We start from the raw sequence: 19,436 nt of genomic DNA on the forward strand, positions 1-19,436 counted from the left end.
ATAATGGATCCATTATCATGTATGCACCTAAAACAGTTATTGGCAGTTGGGTGTGGTGGTACAGCCCTTTGATCCCAGCACTTGAGAGGCAGAAGCAAGCAGATCTCTTGAGTTTGAGGCAAATCAAAGCTACCTAAAATGAAACACCTCCCTCAAAAAAAACAAAACAAAACAAAACAAAATGAGAGCTTGTAGTTTTTACTTCTTCCCGTCCTCTAACTTGCAACATGGCAGGCCTGACTGCACCTGGGAAGGTGAGATTCAGGCTGACTTCGAGACATCTTTTGAACAACAATCCCAGTCATGCTCTGGGATTACTGGAGGTGGTGGCTACAATGAGGGAGACTGCAGGTATTTTTTATTCTCTGGGGGTGACAGGGAGATGGCTCAGAGGCTAGAATGCTTGCTGCTCGAGTGTGAGGACTTGAGTTGGGATTCTCAGAACTCCTGTTAAACGCTGAGAACAGGTGTGCTGCAACCCTGTGCTGTGGTGTTAGAGACAAAACATGGCAGGCTTGCTGGCCAGTCAGGCTAGCTGGAACAGTAGGTTTTAGGTTCAGTGAGACCTTGTTTCAAGAAAATCAGGTGGAGATTGATAGAACAAACACCAGATGCCCTCTCCTGGCCTCTATGAGCATTGGTGGCTGTACCAGCACATACACATGCATACACCACACACATAGCACACGCACAAATAGTCTTCAAGTTTCTAAATTCTTTTTAGAATCTCTACTCCCCCCTTCAGAGAAGAGACACCATGTGCACTACTGATTGTAGAAATAAACATCAGGTTTAGCATTCAGCCATCCCTTCTAACTGATCACCCATTAATGAATAAATCACGGTCATTGGTCTAACAATAAGTCTCCATAAAAGAACCTTGAAACGAAGTCATTAGATTACTAAAGCGCATCTTTATTTTTCAATTGAACATTAACAGCTAGGTGGGTTTTTTTTTTCGTTTCACATTTGTACCTGAACAAGTACTAAATCAAAATGAAATATAACCAACAAAATATCTGTAAATGTATTTTGCATAATATAAATTGAGGTTAGGACTAAAACAGTTTCAATGCAAACCAGCATTTTTATCCTGTTCACTGTTGCTATGTGTGGATTGTTTAAACATGAATGGCAGGAATTCTAATTTTCACTGAAATTATGACACACACACAATGCCTTTCAGACACAAAGTAAACTGCAGTGACAAGTGCACAGTGATAATTTCTAATAGTCCAGTGTTGACCAAATTCAAGCTTATGTATTTTGTTTTCACTCTTAGCTTCTTTGCCTCTTAATCTGAGACCAAACCATATGGAAATTAGTTTGTACAACTGTGAGAAAAGGTAGTCTACAACTTTAAGGGACTAATTCTATTTTGCTATTAAGTTCAGCAGAAACCATGAAATGGAAACAGAAATGAAAAGTATTTTAATAAGGAAATAAACTAGACCTTTAATCAAGCAACTTCTCACTCCATATTTACATATAGCACCTATTACAAAAAAAGAAAGTTCCCAAATTAAAATACCCTCTACAAAAAAATAATTTTTAAACTCCTGTTTAAAACAGTACTGATAAGTATAAGCTATCAGGCCTAAAGTTAACCTACCCTGTAGAAGACAATAACTAGCCTTTCTTATTTAAAAGTCCACAGCATAGTTTAGAATTGGTGTGTTCTGTGCTGGAGACCACTGGGGTAGACAACTTTTATATTTTTACAGCAGATGTATTGTACTGGCAGATTATAAAAACAGCTTAATATAAACTGTTACAATATTATAAATTCTGCCCTTTGTCTTTCATATAAACTATGAACTTGTGGTGCAGTATCTACTAAATCTTTAGGTACTATACTGAAAACAAACAGATTTCCAAATATTCATGTGATGTCCAAAACTCAGAGCACAAAAACAGTTTTAGTAACCAAGCTCGGCTGAAGCTAGCTGAGAGAAATAAGTCCAGCAATATAGTTGGCTGGGCAGCCTCTACTGTATTATACAAATTACAGGAAAACGGCAGAGCTAAAGTCACATAAGTTACCTCTTAAGTATCAAAGAAGCTATCAAGAGATCATTATAAAGCATTTAAACTTGGGGCCAATCTAATAAACTCTACTACTAATCAATTGCTTTTCTGTATTTACAAACTCTAGGATAGATATTTTTAATGTATAAATTAAATCAGTAGTAGGCATGAAATAAAGTGCTATTGGAAAACAATTTTAGCACTGAAAAAGGACTCTACAGGATTCAGGAGTGAGGGATCTTGTTAACTCATTCAAACACTGGGAAAATGAATCCAGACAATCTTGGGAAGGAAGATAACTGGAATAGTATATGAGTGGAAAACAAAAAACTTTTAAAGGGTAAACTAGGCCCAATTGTTACTATAGTGGATATGAAGACATATACCAGATATATAGCTAGCACATCTAGGGAAACCAGGAAGCAGCAACTATCTGGGCCAAAGGTTAAAGAAAGCTATCTCCTTGATGATCCTTGGCAGTGACTGTATTTAACAATGCAACTTCTAAGTCATCAGTTATTTAGCAGTGCTAAACTTTGTAACTGCTGGGGTAGAGGAAATATGACACTAACCATGGATCACTTTTTGGTTGTTCAGGGTACATCATGAGTTGAAATAAGTATGAATGGCTAGAAAAGTGTCAAAACAATGAATTCCCAATTTTCATCAAGTTTAATAACTGGTAAATACTAGATTTAAGGAAGCTATTGAACAAATCACTCACACCTATGGGCACTGGTTTAAAGAGTCTTCACTCAGCTGAATAAAGTTGTAAGCATACAAGCCACCACTGTTACAAGTCAGGAGAGTTCGGTCCAGTAGTCTTACTATATATGTCATTGAAGATAAAAAGGGAAACACATTAGCACAGTCAGAGGCCTCTGCACATATTTACTGCAGTGGCTCTTAGGCATGGGTTTCACATTCTCACAATGATGCCCCTACTGGTGGCTGTGACACTGACAAAGCTTGGGAACTTTCCTCCATGGTAGACACATGCAGCAGCACACTAAGCCTAACACAAGTTAGAAATCAATTACGTTACACTCAAAACAGTATATACAATTTTTAAGAAACATTTCTAGAAATAAAACAAATCAATGTGAAAATGAATGTACACTATATCTGAAATATGCTTTGATAGTGACTACTCATTTATAATGAAATTCCATTTCTTCCAACATTGCATTTTACATAATGACTTGTAAGACTCTTCAACCTTTTGCAGTTTGCTTTTCTAAAACACATATACTTAGAATCAAGTAACAACTCGAACATTTGAAAGATACATTCATTTTCTTTACAGCATGAAAGACATACAAATATTGTTTTATCCCTTTTAAGCAATGAAATTAAAGTTTTAACCTTCTGTTCATAGAAAAATATTTTCTGTATATCATTTACATAAGAATAGGAAAACTCTACAGTGTTTAATTGAAACTTTTATAACCTTAACAAGGCTTTCTTTTTCATCCTTATACTGGAAATTTTACAAAGCTCCAGGAAGTTAAACATTTAAACTCTTCCTTAACAGTGTAGCTTTAACTTGCAATATTGCTAATACTTTTCTGCAAATGGTGTACTTGCTTACGCACTGAGCCATACCTAGCCAATATAGATGGACTGCCGTCAAGCAGCTATGACTAATGGCTGCCCATTTACCTTTGGAGGACTAAAAAAATAAACAATGACTTTAGATATCAACAGTCTACCATAGTAGAAAAATGTAAATAAGCAGCAGCAGACTGATATATGGAAACAGAAAATAACTTTATGGTATCTACTCAAAAGAATTCAATAAGGCATGAAAATCAAGTAATTGCGGGATGGAATATATGGGTTGTTGTTTCTGGTAACATAGAGAAATATAATAACTACTACTAAGAGTAAATGAAATCCATGCAAAATAAGAATTGTGGTAAAAAGCCGAACCCAGAACATATAATTCTGGGACTGATTTCTTTTACTCTTAAAATTGATGAAATTATCTATTAGCAATTAGCCCTCTAAAAGTTTTAGGATTAGCTAAATTTCTTTGCATGTAAATAATTCTCTAAGAATTTCATGAAAGTTGCTACACTTTGTGATCACACTGAGACACAAATATCTGTTAATAGGTTAGTATTTCTGATAGTTGATAAATTCAATCCACTTAGGATAACACAGCTGTTTTACTTGGAGGAAGCACCACACATGGTTCTAGGAATGGCAGCTGGAAGTTTGGTGCAAGCGTGGGATGTGAGCAATGTTAACACAAAGCACTCGCTTTCTGGACACAGCACCTTGTATGAAAGCAGACTGTGGGATCACTTAGATACGTTTTGCTATATTATTGACATATTTACTCCAGCAAATATTTATCATCATATAGTTACTATAAATGATTTAAATACAAATGACAAACTTCATCAGAACTACAAAGTAAGTACTCTAAAGAGCCTGTAAACATACCCCACATTGTTGTAGTATAAACAACTTACATGAATTCAAAACTACTTTGGCAACTTTACCATCAGATATTTTAAATATTCCAAACACAGACATTAAATAGCATATTGCTGTAAGTTCATGTTTCCTTTTCTCTTTCTGCTAAACAAGCTATTTTCTATCTTATCACATGTTCACATGAATATGTTATTTTGTAGGTAGGTATAAGTTCCAAATCTCAGTTCAATGTTTTAAGTGCTTTAAAATTGCTTTCCTACTTGCAGTTCAGTTTTATACTGCATGTGTATCAGCCTAAATACTTCACGATCGCTTATGCTAATCTGTTAGGGAAGCTCTAGCAAACTGAGTCCAGTTCCTAATTGGCATCACTTCTGAAGGCTCCTTTCAAACTTCTAAGGTGTCACAGGTTCCAAGTGACAACTGAGCATGCCTCCCAAGTAGAAATAGGTAAACTTTACAAGTACTGATCATAGTCACAATTTACTGAAGTTATAGTCTAATACAGCAACACTAAATTGAGAATTAGAAAATCTGAAGATGACTAGATTCTGCTAAATTAATTGCTGGACCTGTGGTCCTTCTTATAATAACAAGGACATAAAAACTGAACAAAATCTTTCAAATTTTTAGCTCTCAAGTACTACTTCTAGTGAGACAAGAGATTTTTTGCTCAAGTAACTCATTAGACTTGGTCAGACCTGCCAAGAGATATAAACAACCCCATGGTTAAAAGTCTGTGGACATGTCTTTATGAAGTACACATGCAAATCAATGCACTCATCTTTCTCTATGAAGGCACGTACAGTAGTAGTACCCAAAACTTTCAAGCAACCGTCCTAATGGCTCAGCATAAGTGCATGTGAAGTCAACTTTCATACACTGTTACCTTTATTCTTAAGTCAAAATGATCAGTCATTACCCTTTCCCAATTACTTGGCCCAGCAAACTACACACAAGCTTTTCTTGAGCTATTTATTCTGTCTCACTTTTGAATGAATGGATTAGTTTAGCAAATACAACCTATTCTTTTTGTGAATGCAAAATCTACTTCAAAAGATTACTACAGAGCATCTCGGCAGTGCTGACATAACCAAATGCCCAATAAAAGAAGCAGAAAAGTCATGTGAATTTAGGGAAGGAAGTTTTTCACATTTACTTTTAGCATGTACAAAAGACCTGACTCACCAATACTGACTTTTCACTTGTTGGGAGAAACACATTATTTCTTGAGTTTGTCGGGGTGTGGACTTACAAGTGGCGAGTGAAATGGAAAAGTAGTTCGATTCAAGAAATTTGGGTATTGTCACACAATATTACATCAATATGTATGGAGTGTAGCACTACCTGGCGTATGAAAACTAGCATTATTTCTAGAAATCTATTTAGATTAATTAACTGATTAGATGCTTAGATGTAAAGGACTGTTATATGTTAGGTAACTAGCAAAATTTAATTAGCATATCCATAGTAACAATTTGTGAAGGCTACGATTAGCTTAGGATCCTAATAAATACTCTAAAAGGGCTGTTTTCACACGTAAAATACTAATGGAGTATAGTTCTTAGACAAGAATTTCTATGAGAAATTTAAATTTATTTCTCCCCTTGTCACTTAAAAACAAGCACTGCCGACTTAAAAGGCAGCAAAGCTCACTGCCAACAGCAGTGTTATCTACAGAAATGTACCCAAAGCTTTACATTAAAGAGCAAATGAATCACGACACTGCCCTTCTACTAGCTTTTCTCTTTCGGTCTATGGTTGTCACCTTCTACCCACATGGCAAGATTTAAAATTTAGGCTAAAATCGACCAATGAAATAAAATAGCTTTATAATGTGTAGATCTCCAACCCAATATCCCTTTTTAACTTGCAATGATATCCTACCAGCCTAAATTACATTTGCCTCTGGGTAGAGAATGGAATGTCTGAGCAAAATTATAGTTCACTGACTAATATTGTCTTGCATGTGAAATCAGAATAGGGGGACTTCTGTTTGATGTAAAGATATGTTTATTTCTTTCTTTAAAAATAAGACAAGAAATATTTATAAGTGACAATTTATTTGGTACCCTGGCAATTAATATTTAAATACTGAATTTTACTATTATGGATTCTGAATATATGAAACAATGATTTATATTTTACTAAAGATTTTTAAATGTATATCATTCTCCCAACTAAATAGCATTCCAAAACATCTACCATTGGAACCTATGTTTTATCAAGACTGCATAAGTAATCTGAAACCACTAGCAAATGTGTCTATTTTAACCATATCCATATAAAATAACATGTGAAAAAGTGAGCAAGTTCTCACATTAAATGGGCAATTTTAAAAATCTGTCTCCATAGACTTAAAACAAGGAAAACATACACATCTGCAATGGGAGCTGGATCTCCCATCAAGATGGACTCACTGACATGCTTATAATTTAATAGGTATATATAAACTATGATGACATGAAAACTGTCATTTTACTATTATGAAGGGTCACATTTAGAGAAAGTCAATAGTGTCTAATTCCTTGTCTAAAGAATCCCAATGAAAAGAGCAGTGTGAAGACAGCCTGATATGACCTAGAATGATGCTTCAGGGCAACACTTTAGTTATAGATGTTAATATTCCAACTAATTAACTCTGTCACTATAACTTAAGAGTACCAATATATTTATTTCTAATATACATGTTAAACAACACTTTTTAACTTAGGATAAAGTAAATATGAAATTTGAAGAATAAACCCTCTTTTAAGTTACGCTGCTAAACTTTAACCCCTGTCACTCAGTAACGGAATGTACAGACTGTGAACAATTCCATAGCAGCAGATGCACTCTCAGCAGAATACAGAGATCCTGGCTTTTATGGCAAAGTCCAAGCAAGCACTGAGTAAGAAACAGAATGTCCTTACCCTTCTTTGTATAACTCTCAACATAAGAAGCTGGTTTTTAAAAACACTGTGAACTTATTAAAAATTCATAAAACTATAAGAATGTACAGTATACATACATACCTCCTATGGGGTCAAATGAGTGCCTTTTCATTAGACAAAGATATCTCAAGGCACTTAAGGGGTTAAGACACGATGCATGCATTCCTTTACATCAAGAATGTGAAATCACATGATTTGGAATAAGCCAACCTTATGATAAATATAAGTTACATCATTAAATCCAAGAAAATCCATAGATTCATAGTTAGTTCTCTGAGATGCTGGTAAATGGACACTGTGCAGCATTTCCTGGGAACAGCACGTTCCAATGTTCTTCTCAACAGCAGGTCCCTATTGGGATGGCAGGGAAGATGTGCTGCATCCACAGGCAGTGTACTGGCTAATGTTGAGAATGGTATTGCTAACATTTGAAAAATAAAATCTGGTACTCAGTAGAGCGAGTACATGAACCACTGGGAAAGACCAGAGCAGACTCCTGATGTTTACTCCTTTTTGCTTTCAAGGTACGGGTGTGTAAGAGATGAGAATTCTGAGCCTTATCTGTGGCAATTCTACCCGAGGGGACTGCATGGCAACACCTCAAAATTCCATAAACTACCCTGAACATATTCAGTTTTCACTCGTCGTTCAGAGCAAAGCACAAAATGGTCAACCATGTGAGTAATAGGTTTTGAGTGACTTTTTAAAACATAAAGTGCAGTAGTGCTGAAGTTCTTGACGTCTTTTTGAGTTCTTCACTTTTTGTGTGAGAGGCCATTTCTTGCAAGCAGTATTATGGCACAGTGAACATAACAAAATCAGTTTCCCAGTACTTGTTCCAACCTTTTTGTTTTATTTATTTGATGATGTTGTTAATGGTTTAACAAATCCTTCTTCATAAACTTTCAGAATAGCTTCACATACAAATCTGTATTGACTCTGAAAAACACAAGGAGAAAAAACCAGAATCACTGCAACAAAGTCCAAAAAACCAAAAACTAACATCTCACTCATCAAGCTTATTAAAAAACTTAAAACATGAAACAGAACGGAGTTAGAAGTTTTACCAATGGGTAAAAAGTTAAGAAAACTCAAAAAAACCAGAAACTCTCACATGATATTTTCTTGGCAAAACCCAAGACACTGCTGATAGGAATGTTAAAATACTGAAACTATAAAGAGAAATTTGAAAATATCTAATAAAATAATATTATTTTACCTTTGGAACAAACATTCTTACTTCCAGAAAACTCAATTCAAAAGATAAATTAGAAAAAAAAAACCCTGAAAATATATATTCACTTCTTTAAAATAAAAAAGTGGAAACCATTTAAGTTGCCATCAATTTGCTATGCAGATAAGGCTGTCCTTAAACTCACAAAGGTCCTCCAGAGTCTTGAGTGCTGGGATTAAAGGCACATAAACAATGATAAGTGACAGACTATTCTGATCAGTGAGAACAAGCACAGGATTTCAGATAGAGAGGTTGGAAGACTGAAGCAAGAGCTCCATAAGTTCAAGGCCAGCATAATCTACACAGTGAACACCAGAACAGCCTGTTTCAAGAAGACAAGGAAAATGAAAAAAAAAAAAAACAAAAAACAAAACAAAACCAAACCCATACAACCACAAAAAGGCAAGGAAGGGCTGGGGAGAGGGCTCAGCAGGTGAGCATACTTGTTGAACAAGAATGAAGACTTCGACTAATAGCTCAGTCACCCATGTAAAAAAAACACTGGGCATTTCTGGATGTGCTATAAACCCAGTGTGTCTGGGCAGAGACAAATCATTACCATTTACTGGCTGCCAGGTCAGCTCAGGGTACAGTGAAAGACCCTATCTCTGTAAAGACTCAAGTAGGAGTGACAAAGACTACATATATCCTCCTCACATACACTTGCGCATTTAATCGCTATCTTTGTTTCTCTGTTTCTCATAATCATAAAACAATATTAAAAGGTGAGAGATAAAAAGTATGTATAACATTCATAAAAGGAAAATATAAATATATATTTAAAATTTACTGTTAAACTTTTTTAAGGAAGAAAATGATAAATCTTTAAAGTGTTTTCATGAAAGAATGGAGGGGGAAAGTAGCAGAGAGGAAGAGATCAGGCTCTACCAAATAATAAACCTTTTCTTCCTCCTTCTTCTCTAATGATTTATTTGCTTTTATTTTTCTGTGCATTGTTGCCATGTCTGTGTGAGGGTGTTGATTCACCAGGAAGTGGAATTATAGACAGCTGTGAGCTGCCATGTGGATGCTGGGAATTGAACCTGGGTCCTCTAGAAGAAAAGCCCAGTGTTGTTTCACCACTAAGCCATCTCGCCAGTCCCCACCCTTCTTCTTTTATAGATTTAAATTTTAAAACTGATACTATCCTAAAAACAACAACAATGCATGTATCAACCTGATGACACAACCACATTGATCAGCTATTTGTAGGGATTTAAAGACAGTAATTGATTATGTTTTGGAGTTACATCCAAAGTTCAAATAAACTGTGGGAAAGCAGGAACTCTTTCATAATCAGCACTGCCATTTTGAAACTATGGCAGGCCATGTGAGATAAAATAGAAGAATACTTTTAATATTCTTAGTCTAACTGCTGTCCTAGAGAAATTGTATTCTTGTTAAACAAGAAAGGAGAAAAATGTAGATAAAGATGTTAAATAAAAAAGTATGTCCCAATTCACATTATATCATGGACATTTATGTTCAGACACATGACAGTTTACAGAAAAATATCACTAATAACAATACTGCATCCCCAGAACTCAAAAAGTAGCATCTAAAATAACAGAACCAAGAATTGCTGGAGAAATTAGTTTCCAAATCTGGATCATTTAATACACAGCTGGCTTAGCAATCTTTTCTGCTAGCAAGGAAGTTAACAAAATTATTATGGTTCTAGGAAAAGGACTTAGAAACTGAAGTTTCTGCTGGCCAAAACATAGGAAAATTTTGGGTAACATCAAAAAAAATATTGAAAACACATAAAGTATATTTAGATTCACCACCACCACCCCCTCAAAAAAAACAAAACAAAAACAAAAACCCCAGGGTTTCACTATGTAGCTCGAGCTTTACTAGAACTCACTATGTAGACCAAGTTGTCCTCAAACTCAGAGAGACCCACATGTCCCTGACTCTGGAGTGCTAGGATTAAAGGTGTGTACCACTACTACCAGTTAGGTTCACAATTTTTAAATTGTATCAAAGCAAACAAAATTCTGTTGTTGGCATTGGAGAAAGCTAGTAAACCCACAGTGAACTCTGAGTTGGGCAGGAGCTAGCTCAGTGACAGCACTTGAGCAGCATGTATGAGGCCCTGGAATCCTTGCCAGCACTGGAAAACACAATGAAAAAGAAAACAGCACCTGGAAATCAAGGGAAAGAATTAAATATTTATCTTCTAAACAATCATTCTAGACTAGAGAAATGAGGAAAAGAGAGCTACTTTTCCAGAGATCTTGGGTTTGAGTCCCAGCACCCGTGCGGTGGCTCAGAGCCACCTCTAACTCTAGTTCCAGGGAATCTGACCCTTCTTCTCACCTCTAAAGGCATATACATGATGCACATCATATGTGCAGGTAAAATACTCATACACAGAAAATAAAAATAAACAAATCTTTAGGAAATCATTCTCGTTAATAAATGAAGTGGCCTAGCTCATTGTGGATGGTGCCCTTTCCTAGGCAGGGAGGCCTGATCTATATAACAATGGGAGCTGAATGTGGACTTGGAGAGAATCCAGTAAATAGCAAAAATCAAAGAACAAACAGCATGCCATCACTCTACACCCAATGAATAATGGATGGCAGTATTGATCACCCAAGAAGTGCTAACATCACACAAAGAAGGTAATCAAACATCATGTGCATCTTGAGGAATGAATTCCTATCCAAACTGCTCTAGCCTACAGATCCATCTGCCACTTTGAGGAAAATACAGAGAACACTATCTTGGGAATATAAACCAAACCAACTGAGACTCTAGCAAATGACATAGTACAAGTACTATTTATTAAATCAATTGAAAAAACAAAATAAAACACCCCCCAAAGGAACAAGAGGTGTAGAAAGTAGTTTTTTAATTATAAAAATTTAGAATTTAGATATAAACTAATTCAAGTGTGCAGGCCATTATTGGAACATCAATTTCAAATAAAGTATAAAAACAACCATTATAATTGTTAATGGCTCAGCAATTTCCATGGAGTACAGATCTGAAAGAAATCAAACTGCAGTCTCAAAGAGATATTCTATACATCCTTCATCATGGTAGTATTATTCAGAATAGTCAAAAGCTAGAAACAGCAACATGTCCACTGATGGAAGAATTATTACACAAAATCTACTATAGAAAAGAATGGAATATGGTTTAGCCTTGAAGAGAAGCCAGATTCTGACATGGTTACCAAATGGAGAACTGTGAGAATATTAACTTAAGGCAGTCAGAAATACATAAGTACTGTATGACTCTACTTATATGATAAATCAAACTCCAAGTACTGTATGACTCTACTTATATGATAAATCAAACTCCGGAACAAACAGTAGACTAGAGGTAACTAGAAACTTAGTAGAATGGAAATGAAGAACTTTTTAAATGGTATAAAAAAGAGGTCATAAAGTTACTTCTCCAACAACCTTCATATACTCAATACTACTGAAATGCACACATAAAATGGTTAAAATGGAAATTTTTGTTATGTGTATTTTATCACAATAAAAAGGGGGAAAAAACCCCAAATAACCTTGACCCAACTTGAACCATACACAGTACCCAAGCCAGATCAAACCGATGCTCTCAGCCAGAGTCCATCTTGCCAGCACCTCCCAGTCTGATGCCTGGTCTTCTGAGACCTCACACAATGTCTCCAGTCTTCTGCATGCCAGCCCTACCCCCAACTGTATCCACCTGGCTTTACCTCACTTTTACCATAGCCAATCTCAAGGCAAAGTCTCCTGTATCCACATCAGACATAGAAAGAGTAAAGATTCCACATGCTCAGGCCTTATCATAAAAAATGAAACCCAAGACAAAATCTAGCACACTTATTACCAGTCCTATAATTTCTAATGAGAATAACCTAGATGAACCTCAGGACACAGAAATTGCAATCATAAACTTCATCAAAAGATTCCAATTTAAAGAAGACACAATAGGGGCTGGAGAGATGGCTCAGCAGTTAAAAGCACTGACTGCTCTTTTGAAGGTCCTGAGTTCAAATCCCAGCAACCACATGATGGCTGATAACCATCTGTACAGCTACAGTGTACTCATATACATAAAATAAATAAATAAATCTTAAAGAAGACACAAGTAGTTCAATGAACTTAGAAGAAACTCAAAGAGAAAAACCAAACCAAACCAAACAAACAAACGCCTAAATGATGGCTCAAGGAAACACAAGCATAAGGCTGAATGAAATGAAGACTATAGGGTTTACAGACTGAATTTCAATATAGAAAAATATTGAAGAAAACTGAAGCAGAAATGAAGATAGACTTGAAAAGCTCAATAAACCAATTAGAAAAGTCAGAAGGCACCACCGCAAATAGAAAGGAAAAAGAACAGAAAGCTGCAAAAGAAAAAAAAAAAAGACAGGAAGAAAGGAAAGAAGGGGGGAGGGAAGAAGATCTCACAAGTCACACATAAAAGAAAAATCGATCACAATAACAGCTGACATTTCAGTGAAAAATCTGAAAATCAGAAGAGCCTAGAACAATATACTCTAAGTTCTTTTTTTAAAGATTAATTTATTTATTATATGTAAGTATTTATTTATTTATTATATGTAAGTGAAGCTGTCTTCAGACACACCGAAGAGGGCATCAGATCTCATTATGGATGGTTGTGAGCCACCATGTGGTTGCTGGGATTTGAACTCAGGACCTCTGGAAGAGCAGTCAGTGCTCTTAATCACTGAGCCATCTCACCAGTCCCCATACTCTAAGTTCTAAAAGACCCCGGATACAAATTCAGATTAATGTACTCAGCAAAACAACCCGCTATAGATGGAGAAAGAAAAACTTTCCATGATACAAACAGGCAAAAAGAATTTGTGTCCAATAAACCAGCCTATAGAGAATACTGAAAATAACACTTAGTACAGGACAGTAATGACTAGGAAGCTATAATTAATGAAGCACAGGTATAATACAAATAGCAAAATAAATGACTGCCATCAAATGCTTTCAATAAGTTTAAATATTAGTGGCCTCAACTCTCCAGTTAGAAGATACAAAATCCATCTTTTGTTGTCTACAAGAAATTCACTTTACCTTTAAAGATAAGGACCACTTTAAAGTAAAAGGACAAAAAAGTATTCCAAGCAAATAAGCACTGCGGACCTAATATCTGACAAAGCTAATCAGAAGTGCTGAGGGACATCTTATTCTGATCACAGGTCAATTAACCAAGAAGACATTATAATCTTACACATAAGTGCACCAAATTGTGCTGCATCACATTTCATAAAAAGTGTACTAACAGGTGACAGAAGATGCTGGCGAGGATGTGGAGAAAGAGGAACACTCCATTGCTGGTGGGATTGCAAGCTGGAAATCAGTCTGAGGGTTCCTCAAAAAATTGGATATAGTACTACTGGAAGACCCAGCAATACCTCTCCTGGGCAAATACCCAGAAGATGTTCCATCATGTAATAAGGACATATGCTCCACTATGTTCACAGCAGCCTCATTTATAATAGCCAGAAGCTGGAAAGAACCCAGATGTCCCTCAACCGAAGAATGGATACAGAAAATGTGGTACATTATACAATGGAGTACTACGCAGCTATTAAAAACAATGAATTTATGAAATTCTTAGGCAAATGGATGTATCTGGAGGATATCATCCTGAGTGAGGTAACCCAATCACAAAAGAACACACAATGATATAAACTCACTGGTAAGTGGATATTAGCCCAAAAGCTCAGAATACCCAAGATATAATTTGCAAAACACATGAAACTCAAGAAGGAAGACCAAAGTGTGGATACTTCAATCCTTCTTAGAAGAGGGAACAAGAGCCCAGCGTGGTGGCGCACGCCTTTAATCCCAGAACTCTGGAGGCAGAGGCAGGCAGATTTCTGAGTTCGAGGCCATCCTGGTCTACAAACTGAGTTCCAGGACTGCCAGGGCTATACAGCCTGTCTCGGGGAAAAAAAAAAAAAGAAGAGGGAACAAAATACTCGTGGAAGGAGTTACAGAAACAAATTTCGGAGCAGAGACTGAAGGAATAACCATCCAGAGACTGCCCCACCTGGGGATCCATCCCATAAACAACCACCAAACCCAGATACTATTTCGGATACTAACAAGAGCTTGCTGACAGGAGCCTGATAAAGCTGTCAGGGGGAAAGGGTTGGGGATAAGGGATTTTCGGAGGGGAAACTAGAAAAGGGGATAACATTTGAAATGTAAATAAAGAAAATATCTAAGAAAAAAATTATAATTATATTTAAGTGAGATAGTAATTTTTTAAAAGAAAATAATCTTCTCTTTTAGTTACATGCTAAAATATTTATGCCATCCAAGATTTGCTTTAAATAATGGGAAAGTGAAACTGTACAAATAAAACTCAGTAGGCAAATGTTGGGCATTTATAATGTTTTTATTATATTACAATATTAACTTTTGAGTAAGTGTGAAATTTTGTGTATTTAGAAGCTTAGAAAATAATGGGTATTTTTTAGAGTAGTTAGGCCAGTAAGCATCAAGAAATCTTGTGGCCACTAACTATGCCAACATTTTACTCTGCTTTAATTAATACAAAAACCAGTCTTAACACTAGTTCTAAAATTTCTTGATTCTTTTGATTACTGAGGCAAAATGAAAAGACAGTGGAGAATATAATAAATAAGTAGTTTAAATTGTAGGAATTTTGTCATTGTTATGTAATTTAAGTTCTTAGGAAAAGGGAAGGCTTTCTACAACAATGGGTAGTCCTGAACAAAGCTCTACCCAGTTCTCCAGTTTAGGCTTACTCTCACAGACAGCATTCCTCTTGACTAAACAACCCAAGACAAGTGCCTCTACATCTAGCAAAGCACTCACGAGTTAACATGCTAAGCCATGTGCACACTGACAAAGCTGTTCTTGTGAAAGGCCAAATAGTAAATATTGCAGACACTGTAGGCCACAGGTGTCTGTTGCAACTTCACTCACCTGTTGCACCATGAAAAGCAAACAGATATGGCACACACACAAAACGAACGTGGCTGTTTTCCACGATATTTTTATTTATAATACCAAGAGCTATTGACTATTATACTATAGAGGAACAGTTTACGAGTCGGAATTAAAACGATAAAGGTATAATTTAGGGGCATACTTGAGGAACATGCTTGTCAGGAAGCTAAGGCAGGAGGTTGCAGAGTTGGAGCTCTAGGTCAGACTGGGCTACATAACAGGAACCTATCATACATAAGTACATTTGTGTACAACAAAAAAAGCTACAGAATGCAGATTAGTAACAAGATCCACTGTGTGGAGGCAGAGTTACAAACGAAGCACAGTACTCACAGGTGTTTGGATCATCATTGCTCTTTGATCTCTCATTGTTCTTACAATGTCTAGTGGATAAACTGGCTGATTGCATTCAATGAGACACATGGCAGTTTCCATAGTAATAAGAACCCCAGTCCTTCCAATTCCAGCACTGAAAAAGGACAGACGGATGTGCAAAGTTTTAGTGGTACAATTGCTAAATTTGTGGCTTTTCTGCAGAAATAGCAAAGAAAAAGCAAATCACAATAAAGAAAAACAATTTCCTTTTAAGGTTTTATTTGATAAAACTAACAAGCTAACTGTTTAATATTTTAAATCCATTTAAATGCAAAAGAAAAAATGTAAAATAAATCATTAAAAATACATAAAATACAATTATGGTTTTTTGTACCTTATGTAAGTTAATGTTTTAAACAAAGTTAAATTATATCAAATTTACCATTGAGATACTTAAAAAAAATTATAACCTACAAACATGACTATAGTAGCTACTGAAGATTTCTATAATGTAAAGACGCATACATCTAACCTTGTTGACATTGCATCTTGTTTTGTTTTTTAAAATTATTTCATGTGTATAAGTGTTTTGCCTGCATGTATGTAAGTGCACCATGTGCCTGTGCCTATGTCTAGTGCCTGCAGAGGCCAGAGATGACATCCCCAGCAACAGGAACTTTAGTTGGTTGTTAGCCACCATGTGAGTGCTGGGTCATGAACCCTGGTCCTCAGAATGAGAAATAATTCTCTTAAGCACTGAGCAGTCAACCTCCAGCCCTGACACTGAACTCCTAAAAAAATTTTTTTTTGGTTAGCATACAAAATGATGAATGAATTTCATGACATTTTTCCTGCATAACATGGCACTTCCCGTCCTGTACTCGCCTCCTACCACCTGCCCCCTTTTTGCTTTCATATCATATGCAGATATTTCAATATGTGTATATTTAAATCTAGATTCCCTATGAGAGAAAACATGGCCCCTTTTGTTTGTCCCTTAACTTTCCCTCTTCCCTTTCATTCCTTTTCTTCTACTTCCCTTCTTACTTGCATGTATTTTTCCCTTACTAAATATCCACCAAAAAACCAAAACCAAAACCAAAACAAAATGTATTTCTGAACCTGATCTACAGTTTTATCAACTTTGTTTGTTTGTTTGTTTGTTTGAGACAGGGTTTCTCTGTATAGCCCTGGCTGTTCTGGAACTCACTTTGTAGACCAGGCTGGCCTCAAACTCAGAAATCTACCTGCCTCTGCCTCCAGAATACTGGGATTAAAGGTGTGCGCCACCACGCCCGGCTCTATCAACTTTCTTATAAATGATAAATTTTCATTCTTCTTTACACTGAATTCATTGTATATATGCACCACACTCCTCTATCTATCTATCTATCTATCTATCTATCTATCTATCTATCTATCTATCTATCTATCTATCTGTTGATGGGCATCTAGGCTGGTTCCATATCTGGGCTATTGTAAACAGTATAGCAATAATAAATATAATAATGTACATTTATTAATAATATATTAACAAAATAACAATAAAATGTAAGCATATCTGTGATATATTGAACTGGCATCAAGTGGTTAAAGTATATATTAATCTGTGGAATAGCTGGGTCACGTGGTAGTTTAATATTCAAGGAACCCACATACTGATTTTCACAGAGACTGTAACGATTCATATTCTCAGAAGACGTGAATAAAGGCTCCACTTTTCCCATATCCTCACCATCATTTCTTATCTAGTTTCTTGAGGATGGCCATTCTGAGCAGAATGAGATAAAATGACAAACAAGTTTTACTTTTCATTTCCCTAATAACTAAAGGATGTTGAACCTTTTTTCATATATCCATTGGCTATTTGTGTTTCTTCTTTTGAGAACTGTTAGTTCAACTTATTTGCTTATTTACTAAGTGGATATTTTGTTTTGTCCCATCTAGATATTAATCGGGTCAGATTTCCCATTGGCAAACAGCATCTCTTCACTCCACTGATAATTTCTTTCATTGAACAGAAGCTTTAAAATGTGATCCAATTCCATTTGTCATTACTTGACATTACTTCTAGAGCTTTTACACGCTCAGAGAATTCCTGCTTGTATCATCACGTTTTATCCACAGTTTCCTCTAAGAGTTTCTGGTTCTCAAGTCTTATATAATGGTTTCTGATTCATTTTAAGTTGATATTTATGAAGCATGAGAGGTATGAGTCCAGTTTCTTTCTTTTAAAAGCTGGCATCCAGATTTTTCAGCACCATGTATTGAGGAGGTTGTCTGGTTACGTTCTGACAACTCATTTGTCAGAAAGCCAATTGAAGAACTGACTCCATCAGTTTAGCCTATGGGCTTCGGGGTACTTTCTTAATTGCTGATTGATATAGGAGGACCCAGACTAGTGTGGGTAGTGCCAACCCTTGGCAGGTGTTCCTAGGCTATTTAAGAAAAGTAGCTTAGCAAGTCAGTAGGAGTGAGTGAGTAACCATTGTGATGCTTCTTCAGCTTCTGACCCCAGAATCCTGCTGTGAGTCTTGCCCCGACTTCCCTCCATGAGGGACATAAAATAAAATAAATTCTGTACCAAGTTGCTTCTGATCACTGTTTACTCACAGCAAAAGAAAATCAAACTAAAGCAGAAACTGGTACTAAAAGTGAAGCCTTACTGTGATGGACCTCACTATGTAGTTTTTATGCCTTGGGATGTCTTATGGTAGAAAGGTGGAGGGTTTTGAGCTTTGGTCTGGAAAAGACATTGAGTGCTCGGAGCCTAATGAGTCGTAGGAAAATCATGCTGAGAGAAACAAAGATAATAGAGGCCTAGCTTGTGAAGTTTCAGAGAAAGGTTTGGAATCCTTGAAAACAGTCTATTGGGGCTGTTGATATATTTTTAATTAAAAATTGGCTGTTTCTAATCAGCTGGGGATGAAGAATAATCCGTGATTATCAAGAGATCAACACTACCCAAGTTAAAACTATGTTGTCAACACTTGTAAAATGGTAGATGTAATTGTGTGCATTTACTTCTGGTTCTATTACTCTAGCCACTGGTCTGTGTCTGTTCATGCCAGAATCCCACTGCGTTTGTCACTACAGTTGTACAGTTTACCTTGAGATCATATACTGTGATACTCTCTGATTATGATGTGTTTGTTTGTTTGTTTGTCTTGTTTATTTGGGGGTCTTTTTTGCTTTCATGTGAGTTATAGGATTTTCTGTTCTATTTCTGGAGAATGTCAGTAGAATTTTGACAAAGATTATGTTTAGTCTGTAACTTTCTTTTAGTAACACAGCCATTTTACAATTATTATATTAGCCCATAAGTATGGTAGGGCTGTTCATCTTTCAGTATCTTCAATTACTTTCTTCAGTATTTTAGCATTTTTATTGTAGAGGTCGTTAATGGCCTTAATTATGTTTATTCCTAGGTACTTTATTAAGCTACTGTGAATGAACTTTCCCACTGAATTCCTTGTTGACAAGCTTCTTACTGATCTATATGAAAGCTACCTA

The 19,436-nt window shown here is 36.0% G+C and overlaps 1 protein-coding gene across 10 annotated transcripts in view; it reads right to left on the minus strand.

Moving 5' to 3' along the window:
* Positions 1-894: 894 nt before the first annotated feature.
* Ptpn4 (protein tyrosine phosphatase, non-receptor type 4) overlaps positions 895-19,436 on the minus strand; it is a 185,119-nt gene continuing 166,577 nt past the window's right edge. For 9 of the 10 annotated variants that reach the window (XM_006529255.3, XM_006529254.4, XM_006529253.4 and 6 more), the window contains 2 exons: positions 15,942-16,077; positions 895-8,345 (listed from right to left, as the gene is read on the minus strand). In XM_006529255.3, the coding sequence (XP_006529318.1) occupies positions 8,259-8,345; positions 15,942-16,077 (223 nt within the window). In that variant the 3' untranslated portion in view covers positions 895-8,258. The remainder of the gene's footprint in view (positions 8,346-15,941; positions 16,078-19,436) is intronic. The other variant, NM_019933.2, reaches the window with a different exon arrangement.

The sequence above is a fragment of the Mus musculus genome, chromosome 1 (genome assembly GCF_000001635.26).
Source record: "Mus musculus strain C57BL/6J chromosome 1, GRCm38.p6 C57BL/6J".
In the NCBI taxonomy this organism is placed as follows: domain Eukaryota; kingdom Metazoa; phylum Chordata; class Mammalia; order Rodentia; family Muridae; genus Mus; species Mus musculus.